The following is a 19,448-nucleotide window of genomic DNA, read 5'->3' as shown; positions in this document are numbered from 1 at the left end:
CTGCCAGAACGGTTGCTGTAGTATAGCTACTCCAAATGTCCTTATGACCATAGAGGTTCATCAAACTCAACTGGAAAGATTTGTCTTCAGACACACACTCACTGGGTACATTTCATTGCGAAATTTGTGTGTTGTGCCTTAAGTGTGGATGTTTCAAGTGTACGGCTGATGAGTGTATGTAGAGTGTAATGTCGTGATTAGCTTTTTGCAAACGATGATTCAGAAGATGGGGGAGCGGGTAACCCGAATAACACCTTGCAGGCAGTTGAGCAAAGTGGCATAGTGGCACAGAACTGGTCTTGTATTTGGTCTGCTCTGTATTTTTCTCTACAAGTTTTCGTTATTCACGCAATGTTTTGACCCGCATTGAATACAAATGCAATAGCTTTTAATCCCTGTTATTAGAATGAGAAAGAAAACCCGCGCGTGGTACTAGAGAATTACGAGTATATGTCTATGTAACTATAAGTAAACCTGCGGGTTACGAAAAATAGCACTATCATTCAACACGTTGAAAAAACAAACACGGAGATCAATTTATGTATTATCATGATGAATGACTCAGTAAAAGACGTCACACACACTCTCTATGCGATGGTGTTCGACCTTTTTGCAACTGAGTACTGAAACACAATTTCGCCACTGCTTATCAGACAAGGTAAGGAGGATTGTAATAGTTATTAGATTTTGGATGCGCGGCTGCATGGTAATTAGCACTCTTCCTTTACTAATCAACGTAGTTCAACTGGAGAACCGAGTCTGTTAAAAATGCGGGATCGTCTAGAAAACGGGTTCCAGACTTCGTCACTGCGCACCTCTGCACAGTTTTACCAATTTTGGGTACAATTTTAGCTCGTCCATTTTTTAACGGACCCAAAAAGGGGATTTGATGCTTTACTTTCTTTACAATTCCAAAACTAGCCAGGTATGAGGCTTTTGTCAAGTTAGCATGAGTGTTAGTTAAATTTGACATGCATTTGCAATCTATTTTACGTAATGCAGAGTTCCTTGGAAAAAATTCATTAGGTTTACCAACTAACTCAGAGTGGTTAGAACTTGGATGACGTTTTAATAAAGGCTTCATGCTTTGATTTCAATGTGTTTCTAGGGGTACAACGCATTGGGGAATTGAGTTATCACTGGTTTCTTTACTGGCCTTTACTTAAAGTCATACTGTAAGAACCTTCCATCATACTCGCGGTTTTGTGTTCGTTTCGGTTTTTTAACTGGATCTTTGGTGGTAGAAGGAGTTCCGGTTCTAAACAGTCGCTTCACGATTAACTTAAAACAGAATCACTTATAAGTCATACAATCAAGTTGAACTTCGCATCAGAGTTATATTAATCACGAATCAGGTCGTTGTAACACGCACACTTCGGTTCGAGACCCATCTTTTCTTCATATCACGATGCCATTTAACGTAATGCCTAACAAAACAACAGAAATGACAATAAACCATTCACTGCGTAATGAATACTGACTGCAGCGCTACACATTGGTACACCGCATACATAAGCAGCAGCTTCCAAGCGGCAGGAAAACTTTCGAATAATCATCGTCAAGACCCGACCAAAATATCGCCAACGACAAAACAATATTAATAATTCCCCGTGAAGGCAGAGGAGTGCGAAGCGAACATTCTGGAGTAAATCGATTTTCTTTAACAATACGTATACTGAGCAATTCGAGCGAGTGTAAACGTCAGATGCAGACTTCTACTGGGAACCCCTGCTCTGCAAGATATGGGACACAGCCTACATAGAATAGCGCCGAATTGACTACTAGCCAGGCGCAATATACTTAAGGTTATAGACTCCAGAAAGGGCGCCTAGGAGAAGGATTATGTTACGCATCCGCCTTACGTCACACAAGTAGTTCTCAGATGGACAACCTGGATATAAGCAGACATACAGATACACTCAACGAGTGTCTCAGGACTCATCTACAGCTGCCACCAAGAAGACCCAACCTGGACATAAGTGATGTTAGCCTTCGTTCACTGGTTTTGGAGCTATAGTAGCGTTCAACGACAGATCAGTACAAGTGAAGAGTGAACTTTATTGCCACGCATAAGCTTTACATTCCACTTAAGCATTGTGAAACATCTATCCATAAATTATTGTGAACTGTTGGACATCTGTGTTGTAATCTAGGGGCCATCTACTTTTGCCATAGTTTTCGGCTAATCTTATTTGGTCCTGTGACAAATATGTATAGCTTATGTCCGAGGAGCATTCAGTAAGTAATACGAAACATTTTTTTTCTCAAAACAGATTGGTTTTAAGGATGAAAGTTTCTCTCTACAGCGGAGTGTGCGCTGATTTGAAACTTCCTGGCAAATTAAAACTGTGTGCCAGACCGAGACTCGAACTCGGGACCTATGCCTTTCGCGGGTAAGTGCTCTACCAACTGAGCTGAGCTACCCAAACATGACTCAGGCCCCGTCCTCACAGCATTCTAGAAACATCCCCAGGCTGTGGCTAAGCCATGTCTCCGCAATATCTTTTCTTCCAGGAGTGCTAGTTCTGCAAGGTTCGCAGGAGAGCTTCTGTGAAGTTTGGAAGGTGGGAGACGAGGTACTGGCGGAATTAAAGCTGTGAGGACGGGGCGTGGGTCATGCTTGGGTAGCTCAGTTGGTAGAGCACTTGCCCGCGAAAGGCAAAGGTCCCGAGTTGGAGTCTCGGTCGGGCACACAGTTTTAATCTTCCAGGAAGTTTCAGATTTGTTTTATTGAGAGATCCAATATACTACGCTACTCCCGACTCTTTTGGCTACAACATCCAATTTTTAAGATAATATCTGTTCAATACCACGCCTTACGCCCCGTTACTGTGAGGGTTGTGTGCCTACATGGTACCATTCTGCAGGTCGACGTCGGTGCCAACGTCTCGCAGTACCAATAGCCACCTCACCATCCACGTACTGCTTCCCAAGGAATGCGTCCTTCATTGGTCCAAACATATGGAAGTCGGAACGTGCGAGATCGGGGATAAGGGCGGAAGAGGAAGAACAGTTCAATGACGCTTTGCGATCTCCTCTAGAGAACGCAGACTTGTTTGAGGCCTTGCGTTGTCCCGAAGAAGTTCGTACGCATACTTGCGGCGACGAACACGCTAAATTCGTTTCTTTAATTTCCTGAGAGTAGCATAACGCACTTCAGATTTGATCGTTGCACCATGGAGCACATCAGCAGAATAAACCCTTCAGAGTTCCAGAAGACTGCCGCCATGATCTTGCCGGCTGAGGCTGTGCCATTGAACTTTTTCTTCGGAGGAGAGTTGGTGTGGTGCAAGTTCTTAAGTTGCCGTTCGGTTTCCGGTTCGAAGTGATGAACCAATGTTTCATCTTCTGTGACGACGTTTGACAAAAAATTGTGCTGATCAGCCCTGTAACGTGGAAGCAATTCTGCACAGGTGGTCCTTCGTTGCTGTTTATGGTATCTACATCTACATCTACATCTATACTCCGCAAGCCACCTGACGGTGTGTGGCGGAGGGTATCTTGAGTACCTCTATCGGTTCTCCCTTCTATTCCAGTCTCGTATTGTTCGTGGAAAGAAGGATTGTCGGTAGGCCTCTGTGTGGGCTCTAAGCTCTCTGATTTTATCCTCATGGTCTCTTCGTGAGATATACGTAGGAGGGAGCAATATACTGATTGACTCTTCGGTGAAGGTATGTTCTCGAAACGTCAACAAAAGCCCGTACGGAGCTACTGAGCGTCTCTCCTGCAGAGTCTTCCACTGGAGTTTATCTATCATCTCCGTAACGCTTTCGCGATTACTAAATGATCCTGTAACGAAGCGTGCTGCTCTCCGTTGGATCTTCTCTACCTCTTCTACCAACCCTATCTGGTACGGATCCCACACCGCTGAGCAGTATTCAAGCAGCGGGCGAACAAGCGTACTGTAACCTACTTCCTTTGTTTTCGGATTGCATTTCCTTAGGATTCTTCCAATGAATCTCTGTCTGGCATCTGCTTTACCGACGATCAATTCTATATGGTCATTTCATTTTAAATCACTCCTAATGCATACTCCCAGATAATTTATGGCATTAACTGCTTCCAGTTGCTGACCTGCTATATTGTAGCTAAATGATAAGGGATCTTACTTTCTATGTATTCGCAGCACATTACACTTGTCTACATTGAGATTCAATTGCCATTCCCTGCACCATGCGTTAATTCGCTGCAGATCCTCCTGCATTTCAGTACAATTTTCCATTGCTACAACCTCTCGATATACGACAGCATCATCCGCAAAAAGCCTCAGTGAACTTCCGATGTCATCCACAAGGTCATTTACGTATATTGTGAATAGCAAGGGTCCTACGACACTCCCCTGCGGCGCACCTGAAATCACTCTTACTTCGGAAGACTTCTCTCCATTGAGAATGACATGTTGCGTTCTGTTATCTAGGAACTCTTCAATCCAATCACACAATTGGTCTCATAGTCCATATGCTCTTACTTTGTTCATTAAACGACTGTGGGGAACTGTATCGAATGCCTTGCGGAAGTCAAGAAACGCGGCATCTACCTGTGAACCCGTGTCTATGGCCCTCTTGAGTCTCGTGGACGAATAGCGCGACCTGGGTTTCACACGACCGTCTTTTTCGAAACCCATGCTGATTCCTACAGAGTAGATTTCTAGCCTCCAGAAAAGTCATTATACTCGAACATAATACGTGTTCCAAAATTCTACAACTGATCGACGTTAGACATATAGGTCTATAGTTCTGCACATCTGTTCGACGACCCTTCTTGAAAACGGGGACGACCTGTGCCCTTTTCCAATTCTTTGGAACGCTACGCTCTTCTAGAGACCTACGGTACACCGCTGCAAGAAGGGGGGCAAGTTCCTTCGCGTACTCTGTGTAAAATCGAACTGGTATCCCATCAGGTCCAGCGGCCTTTCCTCTTTTGAGCGATTTTAATTGTTTCTCTATCCCTCTGTCGTCTATTTCGATATCTACCATTTTGTCATCTGTGCGACAATCTAGAGAAGGAACTACAGTGCAGTCTTCCTCTGTGAAACAGCTTTGGAAAAAGACATTTAGTATTTCGGCCTTTAGTCTGACATCCTCTGTTTCAGTACAATTTTGGTCACAGAGTGTCTGGACATTTTGTTTTGACCCACCTACCGCTTTGACATAAGACCAAAAGTTCTTAGGATTTTCTGCCAAATCACTACATAGAACTTTACTTTCGAATTCATTGAACGCCTCTCGCGTAGCCCTCTTCGCACTACATTTCGCTTCGCGTAATTTTTGTTTGTCTGCAAGGCTTTGGCTATGTTTATGTTTGCTGTGAAGTTCCCTTTGCTTCCGCATCAGTCTTCTAACTCGGTTGTTGTACCACGGTGGTTCTTTTCCATCTCTTACGACCTTGCTTGGCACATCCTCATGTAACGCATATTGTACGATGGTTTTGAACTTTGTCCACTGATCCTCAACACTATCTGTGCTTGAGACAAAACTTTTGTGTTGAGCCTTCAGTTACTCTGAAATCTGCTTTTTGTCACTTTTGCTAAACAGAAAAATCTTCCTACCTTTTTAATATTTCTATTTACGGCTGAAATCATCGAAGCAGTAACCGCTTTATGATCGCTGATTCCCTGTTCTGCGTTAATTGTTTCAAATAGTTCGGGTCTGTTTGTCACCAGAAGGTCTAATATGATATCGCCACGAGTCGGTTCTTTAACTGCTCAAGGTAGTTTTCAGATAAAGCACTTAAAAGAATTTCACTGGATTCTTTGTCCCTGCCACCCGTTATGAACGTTTGAGTCTCCCAGTCTATATCCGGCAACTTAAAATCTCCACCCAGAACTATAACATGGTGGGCAAATCTAATCGGAATATTTTCCAAATTATCGTTCAGGTGCTCAGCCACAACAGCTGCTGAGCCAGGGGACCTATAGAGACATCCAATTACCATGTCTGAGCCTGCTGTAACCGTGACCTTCACCCAAATTATTTCACATTTCGGATCTGCGTCAATTTCCTTCGATACTATTGCACTTCTTATCGCTATAAACACGCCTCCCCCTTCGCTGTACAGCCTGTCTCTACGGTATACATTTCAATCTGAGTTTAGGATTTCATTACTGTTTACGTCTGGTTTCAGCCAACTTTCTGTCCCTAGTACTATATGGGCATTGTGACCGTTTATTAATGATAGCAGTTCTGGGGCCTTTCTATAGATGCTCCTGCAGTTTACTATTAGCACATTAATATTGTTATTCCCTGTTGCATTTTGCCTACTCCTACCTTGCCGCGTCTCAGGAGGCGTCTTGTCGGGCCTAGGGAGGGAATCCACTAACCTAAAAAACCCACATGTGCACTCCACACGTACTCCGATACCGTTGTAAGCGCTTCCTGCGTGCAGTGCATGCCTGACCTATTCAGGGGGACCCTACAATTCTCCGCCCGATAGCGAGGGTCGAGAAATTTGCACCCCAGATCTCCGCAGAATCGTCTGAGCCTCTGGTTTAAGCCTTCTACTCGGCTCCAAACCAGAGGACCGCGATCGGTTCTGGGAACGATACTACAAATAGTTAGCTCAGATTCCACCCCTCGAGCGAGGCTTTCCGCCTTCACCAACTCCGCCAACCGCCAGTACAAACTGAGGATGACCTCTGAACCCAGACGGCAGGAGTCATTGGTGCCGACATGAGCAACAATTTGCAGTCGGGTGCACCCAGTGTTCTCCATCGCCGCAGGCAGGGCCTCCTCCACAACTCAGATGAGACCCCCCGGCAAGCAGACAGAGTGAACACTGGCCTTCTTCCCCGACCGTTCCGCTATTTCCCTAAGGGGCACCATCACCCGCCTAACGTTGGAGCTCCCAACAACTAATAAACCCTTCCCCCCGTGTGCCTGCTCGGACCTTGCTGAAGGAGCAGCAACATGTCCACTCGCAGGCAGAGCGGGCGATGCCACACGACCAGCCTCCATATTGACCCTCCGCCTCGTGCGCCGCGAACGCCGCTGAACCCGCCACTCCCCTTGGGGAGAGGGTGGCCCAACCACGTCCGGTACCCGCGAAGATGTCTCGACAGCAGGGACAGTGGGTGAAGCATGTAACACCTGGGGTGTACCATGCGACGCACCAGACTTCCGAGGCAGCAGCCTCTAGACGGCTGACCGCGGCCATCAACACGTTCAGCTGTTCGCGAACAGTGGCCAGCTCCTCCTGCGTCCATACACAGCAGTCACACATCCTATCCATCCCAAGAAATCAATTTACTGTAGAGAGTTAATCAACTTTTAACTTGACTGCTAGTTCACTACAGGCGGCTGATTGTTGACTAAACTGTGGTTACTAGACACTTCTTGTAGAAAACAATGAAAATAGCACTACCTGTCTCTGGACTGTACTGAAAGCAAACACTAGCACTACTGGCCCTATGGCTGACTAAAGGGACTCTCTCTGACTGTATTAAAAACAAACACGAAATCTATGGAACACTATTACCAGCACTCGACTATTAAAGCTTCCTAAAAGCAAAAACACACGGAAGAAGAAGTGACAAGTAAGAAAAATACAGTTAATACTTAAAGTAACGTAGCTCGCTGCACAGCAGAAGTGACGCAGCCGGCAGTTACGACGACGCCTGTTATTGGCGAGGAACACAGCGTGGCCGGCCGCTGTGGTCGTGCGGTTCTAGGCGCTTCAGTTCGGAACCGCGTTGCTGCTACGGTCGCAGGTTCGAATCCTGCCTCGGGCATGGATGTTTGTGATGTCCTTAGGTTAGTTAGGTTTAAGTAGATCTAAGTCTAGGGGACTGATGATCTCAGATGTTAAGTCCCATAGTGCTCAGAGCCATTTGAACCATTTTGAACCCAGTGGGCACACACATTTGAATACTGCATCTGGTGGACGAGTGTATCAGCACTACCAACAGAAACGTGCAGTTGAGCAGCGAGGTGTTTGATTGCGATCCGTCGATCACCTCCAACGAGAGTGTCTCCACATTCCAACATTGCAGGATTCAGAGCTGTGTGCGGCCGGCCGCCACGCGGGAAGTCGGACAGGTTTGCGCGACCTTGTTGCGATGTAGACAGACGCCTCGCCCAACGACTCAGCGTACTTTTGTTCACTGCCAAGCCTCCGTAGACGTTCTGCAAGCGCCTATGAATAGTTGCAACCCTCTGGTTTTCCGCCAAAAGAAACGCAATGCCAATTCTTTGCTTGGAATCCACCTACATTACAAATGCCACTGTGAGGGTTATCTATAAGACCGCGACCTATATGGGCTTCATGAAGATTGTAAGCGTATTGTCATGTCGCTGGCTTAGTTGTGGAGTATCTTTGCGGGCAGCCGCGTCTGTAGTGAGTCGAGTGCGGGACACGGTACTGTTATGTTGTGTAGTGTGTAGCCCTGCATGTGAGAGGCTCTTTTTAGTATTCAGGCTGAAGTGTTGCTACAAGTGCTCTTACACTAAAGTGATGAAATACGGAGTGATTCAGAGGAAAGTGCGTCAAGAAGTAATGAAAAAATGAGCATTGCTGTCGATAACGTATTTGTGTATCCTCTCGTTGCGTGTCGCACAGTATCGATCATCGCCGGCCGCGGTGGTCTCGCGGTTAAGGCGCTCAGTCCGGAACCGCGTGACTGCTACGGTCGCAGGTTCGAATCCTGCCTCGGGCATGGATGTGTGTGATGTCCTTAGGTTAGTTAGGTTTAAGTAGTTCTTAGTTCTAGGGGACTGATGACCACAGAAGTTAAGTCCCATAGTGCTCAGAGCCAGTATCGATCATCCGCGCCGTTTTCGGTCTGCCAGAATGAAATGATGTGAATCAGTAGAAATTAGTTACCATAAAAGAGTGCAGTCAAGTGGCAGTGTCTTGTAGCGAGCGTGAGGACGTGCTTTCGATCATCGCGTTTCCGCATTATCAACAATCATCCGCGCACGCTCGTACAATTGAGAACTGAGAACTGAAAAATTAACTTTACAAACAGTGTTATAGCATTACTAGTGACAAGGAGGACTATTACCAGGTATCTGTATGCGTGACGAGCGTAAGAACTTTCGTTCGATCATTCGGCTTCCGCATCATCAACAATCACCCGCGTCGTGTCGGTTACGCGTACGCTCGTCTAAATGATATTTTATGGACTGTTAATCACCCATTAATTGGGATAACACTTCTGAATTGGAATGTAAACAGTGCAACCTGCGATTTTCCTTTAATCGTCTCAGAACATATTTGTTCATACCAGACGTCGAACAGTGTTGTGTTTTAATGTTGAGTGGCTCCCCTTATTCGCTTGCATATTTCGATAAATAATTTCAGACAAGCCAGCAGCAGTGTGGAGCAGAACAGTACGACCGCCGCGGGGTTATCAGGTACGTGGTGTGGACAGGGCGCACGGTCAAGAAAAGCAACGGTCACGAAACGAGAAGTCAGTTTAAAAGGTACCACCCCACCCATTCGTACTCCCGGGCGTGTTACAAGATGTAGTGGCTGAAGCGGAAATATTCCATTATTTCCCACATCAAATTCCACATTCTGTCAACCGAAATTAAGAGAGATAAAAAATGTGTTGTTGTAGTTACTGAAGGCAACAACAAAGCCATAACAGCAACCACTTTGGTGATAGGCGTTTCTCTTCCTGATACACTTATATGTTTGACGCTAAGGGCATTGGATGAATGCCGCAAAAAACAATGAAACAATAAATGTGAGTTTGATGCGCTATGGCCAGAACCCTTCATAATAGGAACAGCAACAGCAACCATCACCACAACTACCTTGTCCAGCGCAAAAATTCGTGATTTCTGTATTACTTCAACACTCACTGCCTGACTGCTACTGACTTGAAGTTGTTTTCCACCACCGTAAGGATTCGTTATGTTCGTATTCGAGACAGTGATCGTTACCTGAACCTCCAGAAGGCAGGATCGTTGGGAGACAGCGATTCGTGTCTTCTTGAATAGAAGTTCCCTCTGAAGTTTGCCATGAAGACGTCGAAGCCTTCGTCCGCCAGGAGGTAACCTGTGAAGCATAAACGACGGTATTTTATATTATATAACTAGCCAGTGGAATAAAAATTAAAATTACAGGACTGTGTTTGAATTATTCACTTTTTCCTATAATTGCAAGTACTTCTCCTACCTCCTCATTTTGACTCCTCGCAGAAATATTTTTCCAATTGTATTTTGTAATGGTCTCAACATACTTTTGTTTTCCTATGAATTCTTGAAGACTGTAGGTGTAATAGACAACGAACCATTTGCAATAAATGGTGTTTTCAAATATTCTTTACCATGTTTCCGACGAATTTAAACTCGTCTTCCTCAGAAGGACAACAAACTTCACATTAGCAATTAGTCAGTAAAGCTTCTTCCACATGACAGGTGTCGGCAACGGTCTGTACGTCCATGCGTAAACGTTAAGACCCTAAAATCAAGGGCTTATCACATCAATAAAACCATGTTTTAAAATAACAGACCACGTTAATAGCTACGTGCCGACTAAGAGAGAGTGGAGAGCGTCGATACCAGGGAAACCTCAGTTTAACTTTTACATGTGGACATATAGACCGTTGCCGACACATGTCATGTGGAGATAGCTTCACTGATTGATTCTTTATCTCAAGTTTGTTATTCTTCTGGAGAAGACGGATTTAAATCCGTCGAAACGATGGTAAAGGCTATTTGAAAACCACCAATTATTGCAACTGGTTGATTGTCTACTACACCTGCTGCTCTGTAACCGTTGCCGTAGTGCACACATGTTTAAAATCTTGAAGACTGCCTAACGTTGTAGTCTGTGACTTTAGACGAGCCTTACATTTTACAGAAATTTGTAACGATATGAGTTCATCGCTTGCAATTTTTCTATGTTTGTAGTGAATCCTGCTCTCTTTTATTACCTGAAACAAATTCCAGTACTAACAGTGATTGTAAATGCCGATTACCATGCCCTGCATTACGTTCTACCCTGTGTTACAGCTTTATATCAGAGATGTGAAGCACCTGCTGCTGATGATGTTTGGTGTTTTATAGCGGTAAACGACGTGCTCATCAGCGCCCTTGCTTGCAATAAAAGCAGATGAGGGTGGTGAAAAACTGCGTAAATATAACAATAAAATTTAAATCCAAGTGGTATCCTCACACAAGTATTGATAAGACAACCCCCTATAGGTACCAGGCAAAAGAAAGCTACAGCTTCAGTTTTTTCAGCACCTTGCTCCTAGTTTACAGACATCACATATTTTACTGTACTAACATTCCTGAGAGGCTGGATATTTCGGAGGTGTGGTTTAGCCACAGCCTAGAAAATGGTTTCCAGAATGAATTTTTCTCCCAGCTGTGGAGTGTGCACTGTTTTGAAACTTCCTTATAGATTGCCATTGTATGCCGGAGCGGGACACAAGTAGTATATCGTGCCTGGATAGCTCAGTATGTAAGAGCATTGCCATTGAAAGGCAATGTTCTGGGTTTAAGCTGCACGAAATTTCAAGAGGTACTGGATATAATAAGAAGAGAATAATTTTATTCAACATGACTAAAGGGACGGATAGATGGATAGGTAAGATTCAGAGACATAAACGAATGCTAAATTCATTAATTCAGGCAAGTACAGGAGATAAAAATTGTCCAGGGAAACCAAGACTAGAATTCAGTGAGCAAGTTCTAATGGGTGTATGTCGCAATAGTTGCATAGAGATGAGGATACTGGTAACAATTAGTCAGCATGGTGGACGAAGAATGACATGTAATTCGAAGACTACACTGTGTCCGTCTTTCGAATGGACAGCAGTGGAGACTTTCAACATCACAGTTGGCATTTCATGTCGCCGGGCACAAGGTAACAGATGACGCTGAAAAAGCAGACGGTGTTACATGCTTGAACTGCTAATAGGATGCTTGCGATGATCTCAGCGACTAGGGAAGAAATGCAGTGGGGATCCTGTGCGGTCAGTGTGCGTCGTATCCCGTACTGCACAGACGAAACAAGCCATTCTGAGGCACACTTTCCCTGCTGCCGAAATGCGGGCGAAGGCACGATGCGGCGACTAGCGTGTTTTCAAGGAAACGACACATTTCTTCCACTGTACTTCATACACAATTTTCCTCGCATAATATGGACGCTCCTAATAAATTATAACCGTTTAAGATGTAAAAGAGAATTTTTCAACATACGGTAGTACAACTGTGTGCTTAAAAATTCGATCGTTTATATGTTCAGATGTTGTTCATGCTCTTGTTGTCGGCTTTAGAACAAGGCCACCTGACCACTGGCGTGCATCCGATGACAGTTAACGCACTACAGTTGATCAAGTGACAAGGAAGCAATTACGTTTTCTTAACGAATAGAAATCCATCTTTGTGTCATTTGGAAGCTATAGAAAATGAGAGAGAAGTAATATTATGCTCACTTGAAAGAGACTGGGAATGTGTTTGATGTCAACCTCAAAATTGGTACAAATTCATTTCATGATGCAAGTAATTTCAGTAAAATTTTTCTTATGACGCAAAATGGAAGAATGCACAGAATGAGTTCAGCAGGGCCACAAGCTATGTATGGAAATAAGGGCCTTTGTTCTGGTGCAGCGAAAATGGGAGCGATTTTTATTCTTCTCGTCACATTAGGTTAGAAAAATATCTACACAATTACCAAAAAAAAAATCATTAACAGACACTGGAGAGAACTTTCACGCTCCACATCGTGATGCACGAACTACATCTTTCCAGGCTCAATCTACGGATATGTAACCCAGAAATAACTCCCGATTTACTACAGCAGAATGCTTCTCAAGTGTTGACGGCACCTTTCTCCCTGACAGAACAGTACCCTGCTTAAGTTGCTGTGCCTTTTGTCAGATTCTGCACAGTGAAAGCAGAGTAACGATGTGCTCCTCAGATTGTTATCGAAGTGAATTCTGTCATGTTCGTTCGTGACCAAATGGAGAGCGCTTAAAACAAGAGAAACATCGCCTGAAATTAAGATATAACTCAAAAGATCTAAGGTATCACTTTTTGAATCTCTTCTTAAGAGGACCATGGAAAAATTGATTGCAATCTGTTTTACATTTTTTTTCTTTCTTTTTAATAAATGTATGCAGATATTTTCTCCAAACAAAAAAAATTATAATGGAAACGAGTTGAAATACTTTTCATTTTGTAAGTAGGCTGTTTAGGTGTAAGTAGGCTGTTTAGGTTTTTATATTGGTAACGCCACGTAGCGCTCTGTATGAAAATCACTGGCTGTGCTGTGTGCAGTCTGTGGCTGGTTGGCATTGTCGTAATACTCGCTATAGTCGTGTTGGGCAGTTGGATGTGAACAGCGCGTAGCGTTGCGCAGTTGGAGGTGAGCCGCCAGCAGTGGTGGATGTAGGGAGTGAGATGGCGGAGTTTTGAGAGCGAATGATCTGTACGTATGTCCATCAGAGACAGTAAATTTGTAAGACTGGATGTCATGAACTGATATATATATTATGACTTTTGAACACTATTAAGGTAAATACATTGTTTGTTCTCTATCAAAATCTTTCATTTGTTAACTATGCCTATCAGTTATTAGTGACTTCAATAGTTAGAATCTTTTATTTAGCTGGCAGTATTGGCGCTCGCTGTATTGCAGTAGTTCGAGTAACGAAGATTTTTGTGAGGTAAGTGATTCATGAAAGGTATAGGTTATTGTTAGTCAGGGCATTCTTTTGTAGGGATTATTGAAAGTCAGATTGCGTTGCGTTAAAAATATTGTGTGTTCAGTTTATTGATGATCAGAATAAGTAAAGAGAGAAATGTCCGAGTGCGTTCAGTTTTGCTCAGCTTTTTGAAAATCAAATAACGTAAGGGGTTTATCAGCACAATCATTCATAAATTTTTCTAAGGGTAGGTTTCAGTTTATACTACGAGATTAGTAGGTATCGCTAAGGAAACAAAATACCTGTTCCATATAACCATAAGTGACCGAATTCCTTAGGAAGGCAGTCATGACGTAAGCAATGGATGAGGCGGAGTACACATTTCATCCAAGGAAAGACTTAATATTCCGTGACAGTTTAATTTTGTGGCATCTGACTAACGATAAATTAATAGTGCCTTTTGCTTTAGGTGCTGTCATATAGAAAATTTTAGTATTTGACTAGCATATGTAAAGGCTCTGATATTAAATTTGACCCTCTCTTTGACCAGATGTTGAATGGGTAAAGTCTGTAACTGAATTTTTTGTTGTTTTATTTCCATAAATATTGTAAGCAATTTTATCTTGTAACTATAAGTACTCAGAAATTATTTAATGAAATAAGATTTTATTTTCGTAATAAGAGGCGCACTTTGCTCATTAAACTGTTCCAATAAAGCTTAAGTATCTGATATGTTTGTTAATACCGAGTTTTCTGTGTAGCTGTAATTCTGTGGAAAGTGCGTGAAACTTTTGTTACCAAGCAAGAGGAATTAATTGTGACTACGATTTTGTTGTTATCTAGAAAGGAATTTTGAATATATTACTGCTCTACAAACAATGGAATTATATTTTAGGAGAATAGTTTTCAATCCTCCCATTTGCAAACGTTTCAGTTTTTAACCAACTGTTCTCTGCGCTCATGTGCACAATTTAACTGTCGTAACTGGAAGTTGTGTAGTTGAAAAATGATAGTATATTTTCCTGAGAAATCGATCTGAAAGCACTCGTGCAACGAGTGTCGCATAACCACATTGCACAAACATGGCTATGATCCAACAGTTTCCAATTACAAGATATAGTTTTTTTATTGTTACAATGACAGCGTAATATCCTTCCACAGTTTCATACAAATGTACCTGTTTGGTGTTTCTTGCCACATTAGGAAATTCGCACGCTTTCCTGATATGTGATTATTAATAGAAATGCCCGGTAACGATGGAAGGCAGGTCATCTGAATTTAATCGTACATTCGACGCCTGTGGCGGAAGAATTGTCTCGACTAAACCACCATTCTTCTCTAAATTGTGGCGGCTGGAGAGGAATAAACAAAAAATAAATAAAAATAGAAGCCACCTGCAATCAGACAAGGCATAAGGGATTTATAACACTCTTTCGGAATACCTCAAACCACTGGAAGAAGTGCCTAGTTAGAGAGCAGAACCTATGAAAGTGGAGAAAGGCCACCGGACTTTCGGATGACTATTAATCACTCAAAAAGCTAAAATCAAGACACTCCCATAATAGGAGTTCTCGACTTGAAAAAAGCGTCCGATAACTTAAAAAAGCTTAAGACGTATGAAATCGTCAGAAAAATAGATTAAGTTATGGGGAAATATGGCTATTGTACAGTATGTACAGATTCAAGAGGGACCGATAAGAATGAAGAACAGAGAGAGAAATGCTAAGACAGAAGAGGCGTACGGAAAGCATGAAGACTTCCTCTTCTATTAAAAAGTGCATATCGAACAAAAACTGAAGGAATTAAAAGAAACGTTAAGAATAGGGATAATAATTACAAATGAAAAGATATAAGCGATAAGTTTCGCTAATGAGATTGCTGTACTCAGAGAAAATGAGGAAAAATTTCAAGACAAATTGACGAGCACAGAATTTTGTTTTGAGAACAGCCAGAGAAAGAGGAATATCTTGAGGAGTAGCTGAAATAAGATTAGCGATAAACATAACATCATAATTAATATCAAAAATTGATAATTACTTAGCAGACGAAATGAAGGATTGAGGAGAAAGAGGTTTGCACAGGATAGACACGACAAACACATTCACGCAAAATTGACGAAGCAAGGTGTACGCAAGCAGCAGACTAGCATAGACAACAGATCTGCGGTTGTATCAGAAATTGACCTGCGCTTAAATAGAGTTCATGTCTGAGAAGAATCGAAATGTTTCAGGTGCAGCGTGGTTTGAATGAACATTAAGTGGACGTTTCTCCATTGTCATCGTTTTCCTTTCAGGTATTTGGCCTCTTGACGTGTTACGGTTTCGTCGAGAAGTTCTCCTGCCGTCTTTTCATTGGTCGACCCAGCGATCTTACACTTTTAGGGTGTTAGTGTAGCATGGGATTGGGGATTCTCCTTGATCTCATTCGTTATGGACCTTTTCTGCAGTTGTTTTGACAGCTTTGAATATGATGTGTGATAGGTTTCATTTGAAGTTCTTTTAACACATCTCCATTCCTTTTGTGATTACGTTTGTCGTAACCAGCTGTTCGTCTCAAGAATTTCCTTTCACAGGTTGATAGTCGTATTGCATCTGTTGCCTTTATTGTCCAGGGCAATTCCATAGCAAAGCACTGGTGTTTTTCTGTACCAGGGAAGGTTTCGTTACATTATTAATGACTCCCATTGTTTTTGCATACCTAGCAGATTTTTCATCTAATTCTGTTTCTTCCAGAAAGGATAGTTTATAGTTCAAATATGTGAATGTGACAACTCTTTGCCGCGAGGGATTAGCCGAGCGGGCTAGGGCGCTGCAGTCATGGACTGTGCGGCTGATCCCGGCGGAGGTTCGAGCCCTCCCTCGGCCATGGGTGTGTGTTTTTGTCCTTAGGATAATTTAGGTTAAGTAGTGTGCAAGCTTAGGGACCTTAGCGTAAGTCCCATAAGTCCCATAAGATTTCACACACATTTGAACATTTTTTTTTACAACTCTTTCTAGAATTTTATTTTTCAAACAGTTCTTGCTTTGTACTGGGTAATTTCCGCAGACAGCCATAATTTTAGACCTTTCGGTGTTAGTTTTCATGCGGTATTTGTCAGAATAGTCTGTAAATCGTGTACAGAAAGCTGAAAGTCATCCTCTGAAGATGCTACGAGAACTAAATCATCTGCAAAAAGTAAAATATCTAGCTTTGTGTTTCCATTGATTTGAATGAAGCCATGTGGCATTTGTCTCCACTCTCGGATGATTTTATTCATGTAAATAATAGACAATAGTGGTGAAAGGGTGCATCCTTGTCGTACTCCTTCATGTATTCTGCCTCGCTTTGGAAAGTTGACTGATAAGACACGAAATAGGCGTTTGTCGGCAGGATCGGTAAGGAAAAGTACGAATGGAAAACGCTATGGAGCAGTAGTGATAGGATGATGGGACATGAGTGAAGACATTGGGTAACAGCTTCCGCGATACTCCAGGGAGCCGTAGAGCGCAAATCTGGAAGAAGAAACTGTGATATATGCGACATACGACATACTGGGTGTAACTATATTCCCTACACAGACTTTGAGGATTTGTAGTGGGGGCCAAGACAATTTAGTTTAACATTGGAGCTCATGTCAGGAAATGTACATCTTCCCGCTACATGCAAATACCACAACAAAGGTTGCTCTCCGACGCCCATTCTTCGTCTGGGTCCACTCAGGGCTTGATATTATGACCACCGAAATTATCCAAGATATTGTACCTCCTTTTATAATCACCAGTCTTTGGTTCTCCAGCATCCGCCGCAGCAATAACCCGTGACTGTAGATCTTTCGCGGAAGCCACAGGCCTCTCGTAAACCCAGGATTTCATGTGAATCCAAAGGTCATAGTCTAGCTGAGGATATGTGCAGGTCAAACAATCGGGGCACCACGACCTGTCTACTGTTGCCAAAATCGTCCAAATGGTTTCGGACAGGACGTGAAAATTGAGGTGGTGCTGGAACCGCATGCTTTGATGGAGATGCAGCGGCACGTCTTGCAGTACGCCTTCAAAGAATCGCAAGTACGTGGCACCCATGAGTTATGGCCCAATCAAACGCCCATCTACGAATCATGTCCAAACGTTCAGACCGTATCGTTTCTGAAACCCATGGGTCGCGCAGCGTGCATGTTTTCATTAGCCCACAAATGACTGTCGTGGAAGTTGAGAACACCTTCCCCAATGGACCTGGATTCATTCGTGAAAAAGATCCGCCTTGTGAAGCTAGGCTAGTCCACACAACGGTACAAGAACTATCTTCAGAAGTGGGCACGTGATGCAAAATCCTGTGGTTGCATTGTCTGGACCTGCTGGAGGGTGGTGCAGTGTAGCTGCTGCTCATACGGAACAGGCTACAGTTTGGCGATCCACATTCGGTGTGTTTCTGGTAGTCTTCGTCCCATCCTGTTCCACTGCATGGAGTACAGCCTCTTCAAATTCGGGTGTGCTGTGCTGCCGTGGCGAATGTACGTAGAGGTAGGGGTGTAAATGTGGAAGCGTGTGGGTAATGTGGAAACGTCTAGAATCTGGCCTGCACAGTGCTGCACTGTAGCGGGACAGCCAGAAATTATTGCAATAGTTCCTATTTGTCACGGTAGAGGGTTAGAAGTCTGTTGAGCAACAGACGCCGTGACAGTGATGCAATTTACGTTCGCGCATTTTCTAATCCTTTTGTGAGGTAAGTTGTGCTATTATATTTATCTATATACTTTGTAGTTACAGTTCTTTACGTCTGATAGCTTATAAAGAGAGGTGCATAGAAGGTTTTAGGAGTCCTTTGTCAACCTTAAATGGGTAGTTGCTTAATGTAATCTACCGAAAATTAAAATAGCCATTGTGTAGGTAATGTGGAAGCATACATACGATGACATTGTGGAAACGTTTCCACAATACCAGCATCAAATACATTACATCTAATACGTTTTGCGTCTGTTTCTAGATGCCACGAAAGCTAACTGATGGGAAACCAAGAGCTATTCTGAAGAAGTGGGATGCTGAAAATACGATTAAAACTCAAGCCTCAAGGGAAAGCAGGTATGGTGAAGAAGAGCAGAAAAGCTTTCAGTGTACCTCAGACGACACTTCAAAGGTTTGTGCATAGTGATATGTCAGCTGAAGAATGTGTTTCTTTGAGACTTGGACGTCAGCTTGTACTACCTGATGCTACTGAGAAACGGTTGGAGCAGTATCTCATTGAAATGGATAAAAAATAAGGGTCAACATCGCTGTAAAATACCTCATCAAATACGTGTATGTCTCCACAAGATATCATGCCAGTCCCCCCTCTCAAGAGGACGGTTTCCAGCAGAGGTCGTAAGCCAGGTTCATCAGCTGTTTTGACATCTTCGCCTTATAAAACACGCCTTGAAGACTCCTTACTGAATGGTAAACAGAAGCTTCCTAAGGCACCTGCCAAAAACAAGAAAAAACGTGAAGCTCCTCTTAGAAAACCGTGCAAAAAACGGGTTAAGTTATCTGAGGATTCAGATGAAGAGCCCAATGCACCAACTGTCACTTCAGACGAGCAACATTTGGATCTCGCAGTTGGGGAACAAAAACCTACTGAATAACATGCAATTTGTATTTATTGTGAAGGCGCATTTTCCAAAGACATTCGGGGAGAATGTCTCCTGAAAGAAAGGGCACACAGTTTTAATCTGCCAGGAAGTTTCATATCAGCGCACACTCCGCTGCAGAGTGAAAATCTCATTCTGGAAACATCCCCCAGGCTGTGGCTAAGCCATGTCTCCGCAACATCCTTTCTTTCAGGAGTGCTAGTTCTGCAAGTTTCGCAGGAGAGATTCTGTAAAGTTTGGAAGGTAGGAGAC

General features: G+C 43.2%; 1 protein-coding gene across 1 annotated transcript in view; it reads right to left on the bottom strand.

The window, feature by feature from the left end:
• The window catches only part of LOC124796083 (lipase 3-like), a 121,809-nt gene that overhangs the window by 41,624 nt on the left and 60,737 nt on the right, over window positions 1-19,448 (bottom strand). The window contains exon 3 of the mRNA XM_047260169.1: window positions 9,885-9,999. Coding sequence (XP_047116125.1) covers window positions 9,885-9,999 — 115 coding nt within the window. The remainder of the gene's footprint in view (window positions 1-9,884; window positions 10,000-19,448) is intronic.

The sequence above is a fragment of the Schistocerca piceifrons genome, chromosome 4 (genome assembly GCF_021461385.2).
Source record: "Schistocerca piceifrons isolate TAMUIC-IGC-003096 chromosome 4, iqSchPice1.1, whole genome shotgun sequence".
Taxonomy (NCBI): domain Eukaryota; kingdom Metazoa; phylum Arthropoda; class Insecta; order Orthoptera; family Acrididae; genus Schistocerca; species Schistocerca piceifrons.
Note: the sequence above shows the minus strand (reverse complement) of the source record. Positions and strands in the feature narration are given on the sequence as shown.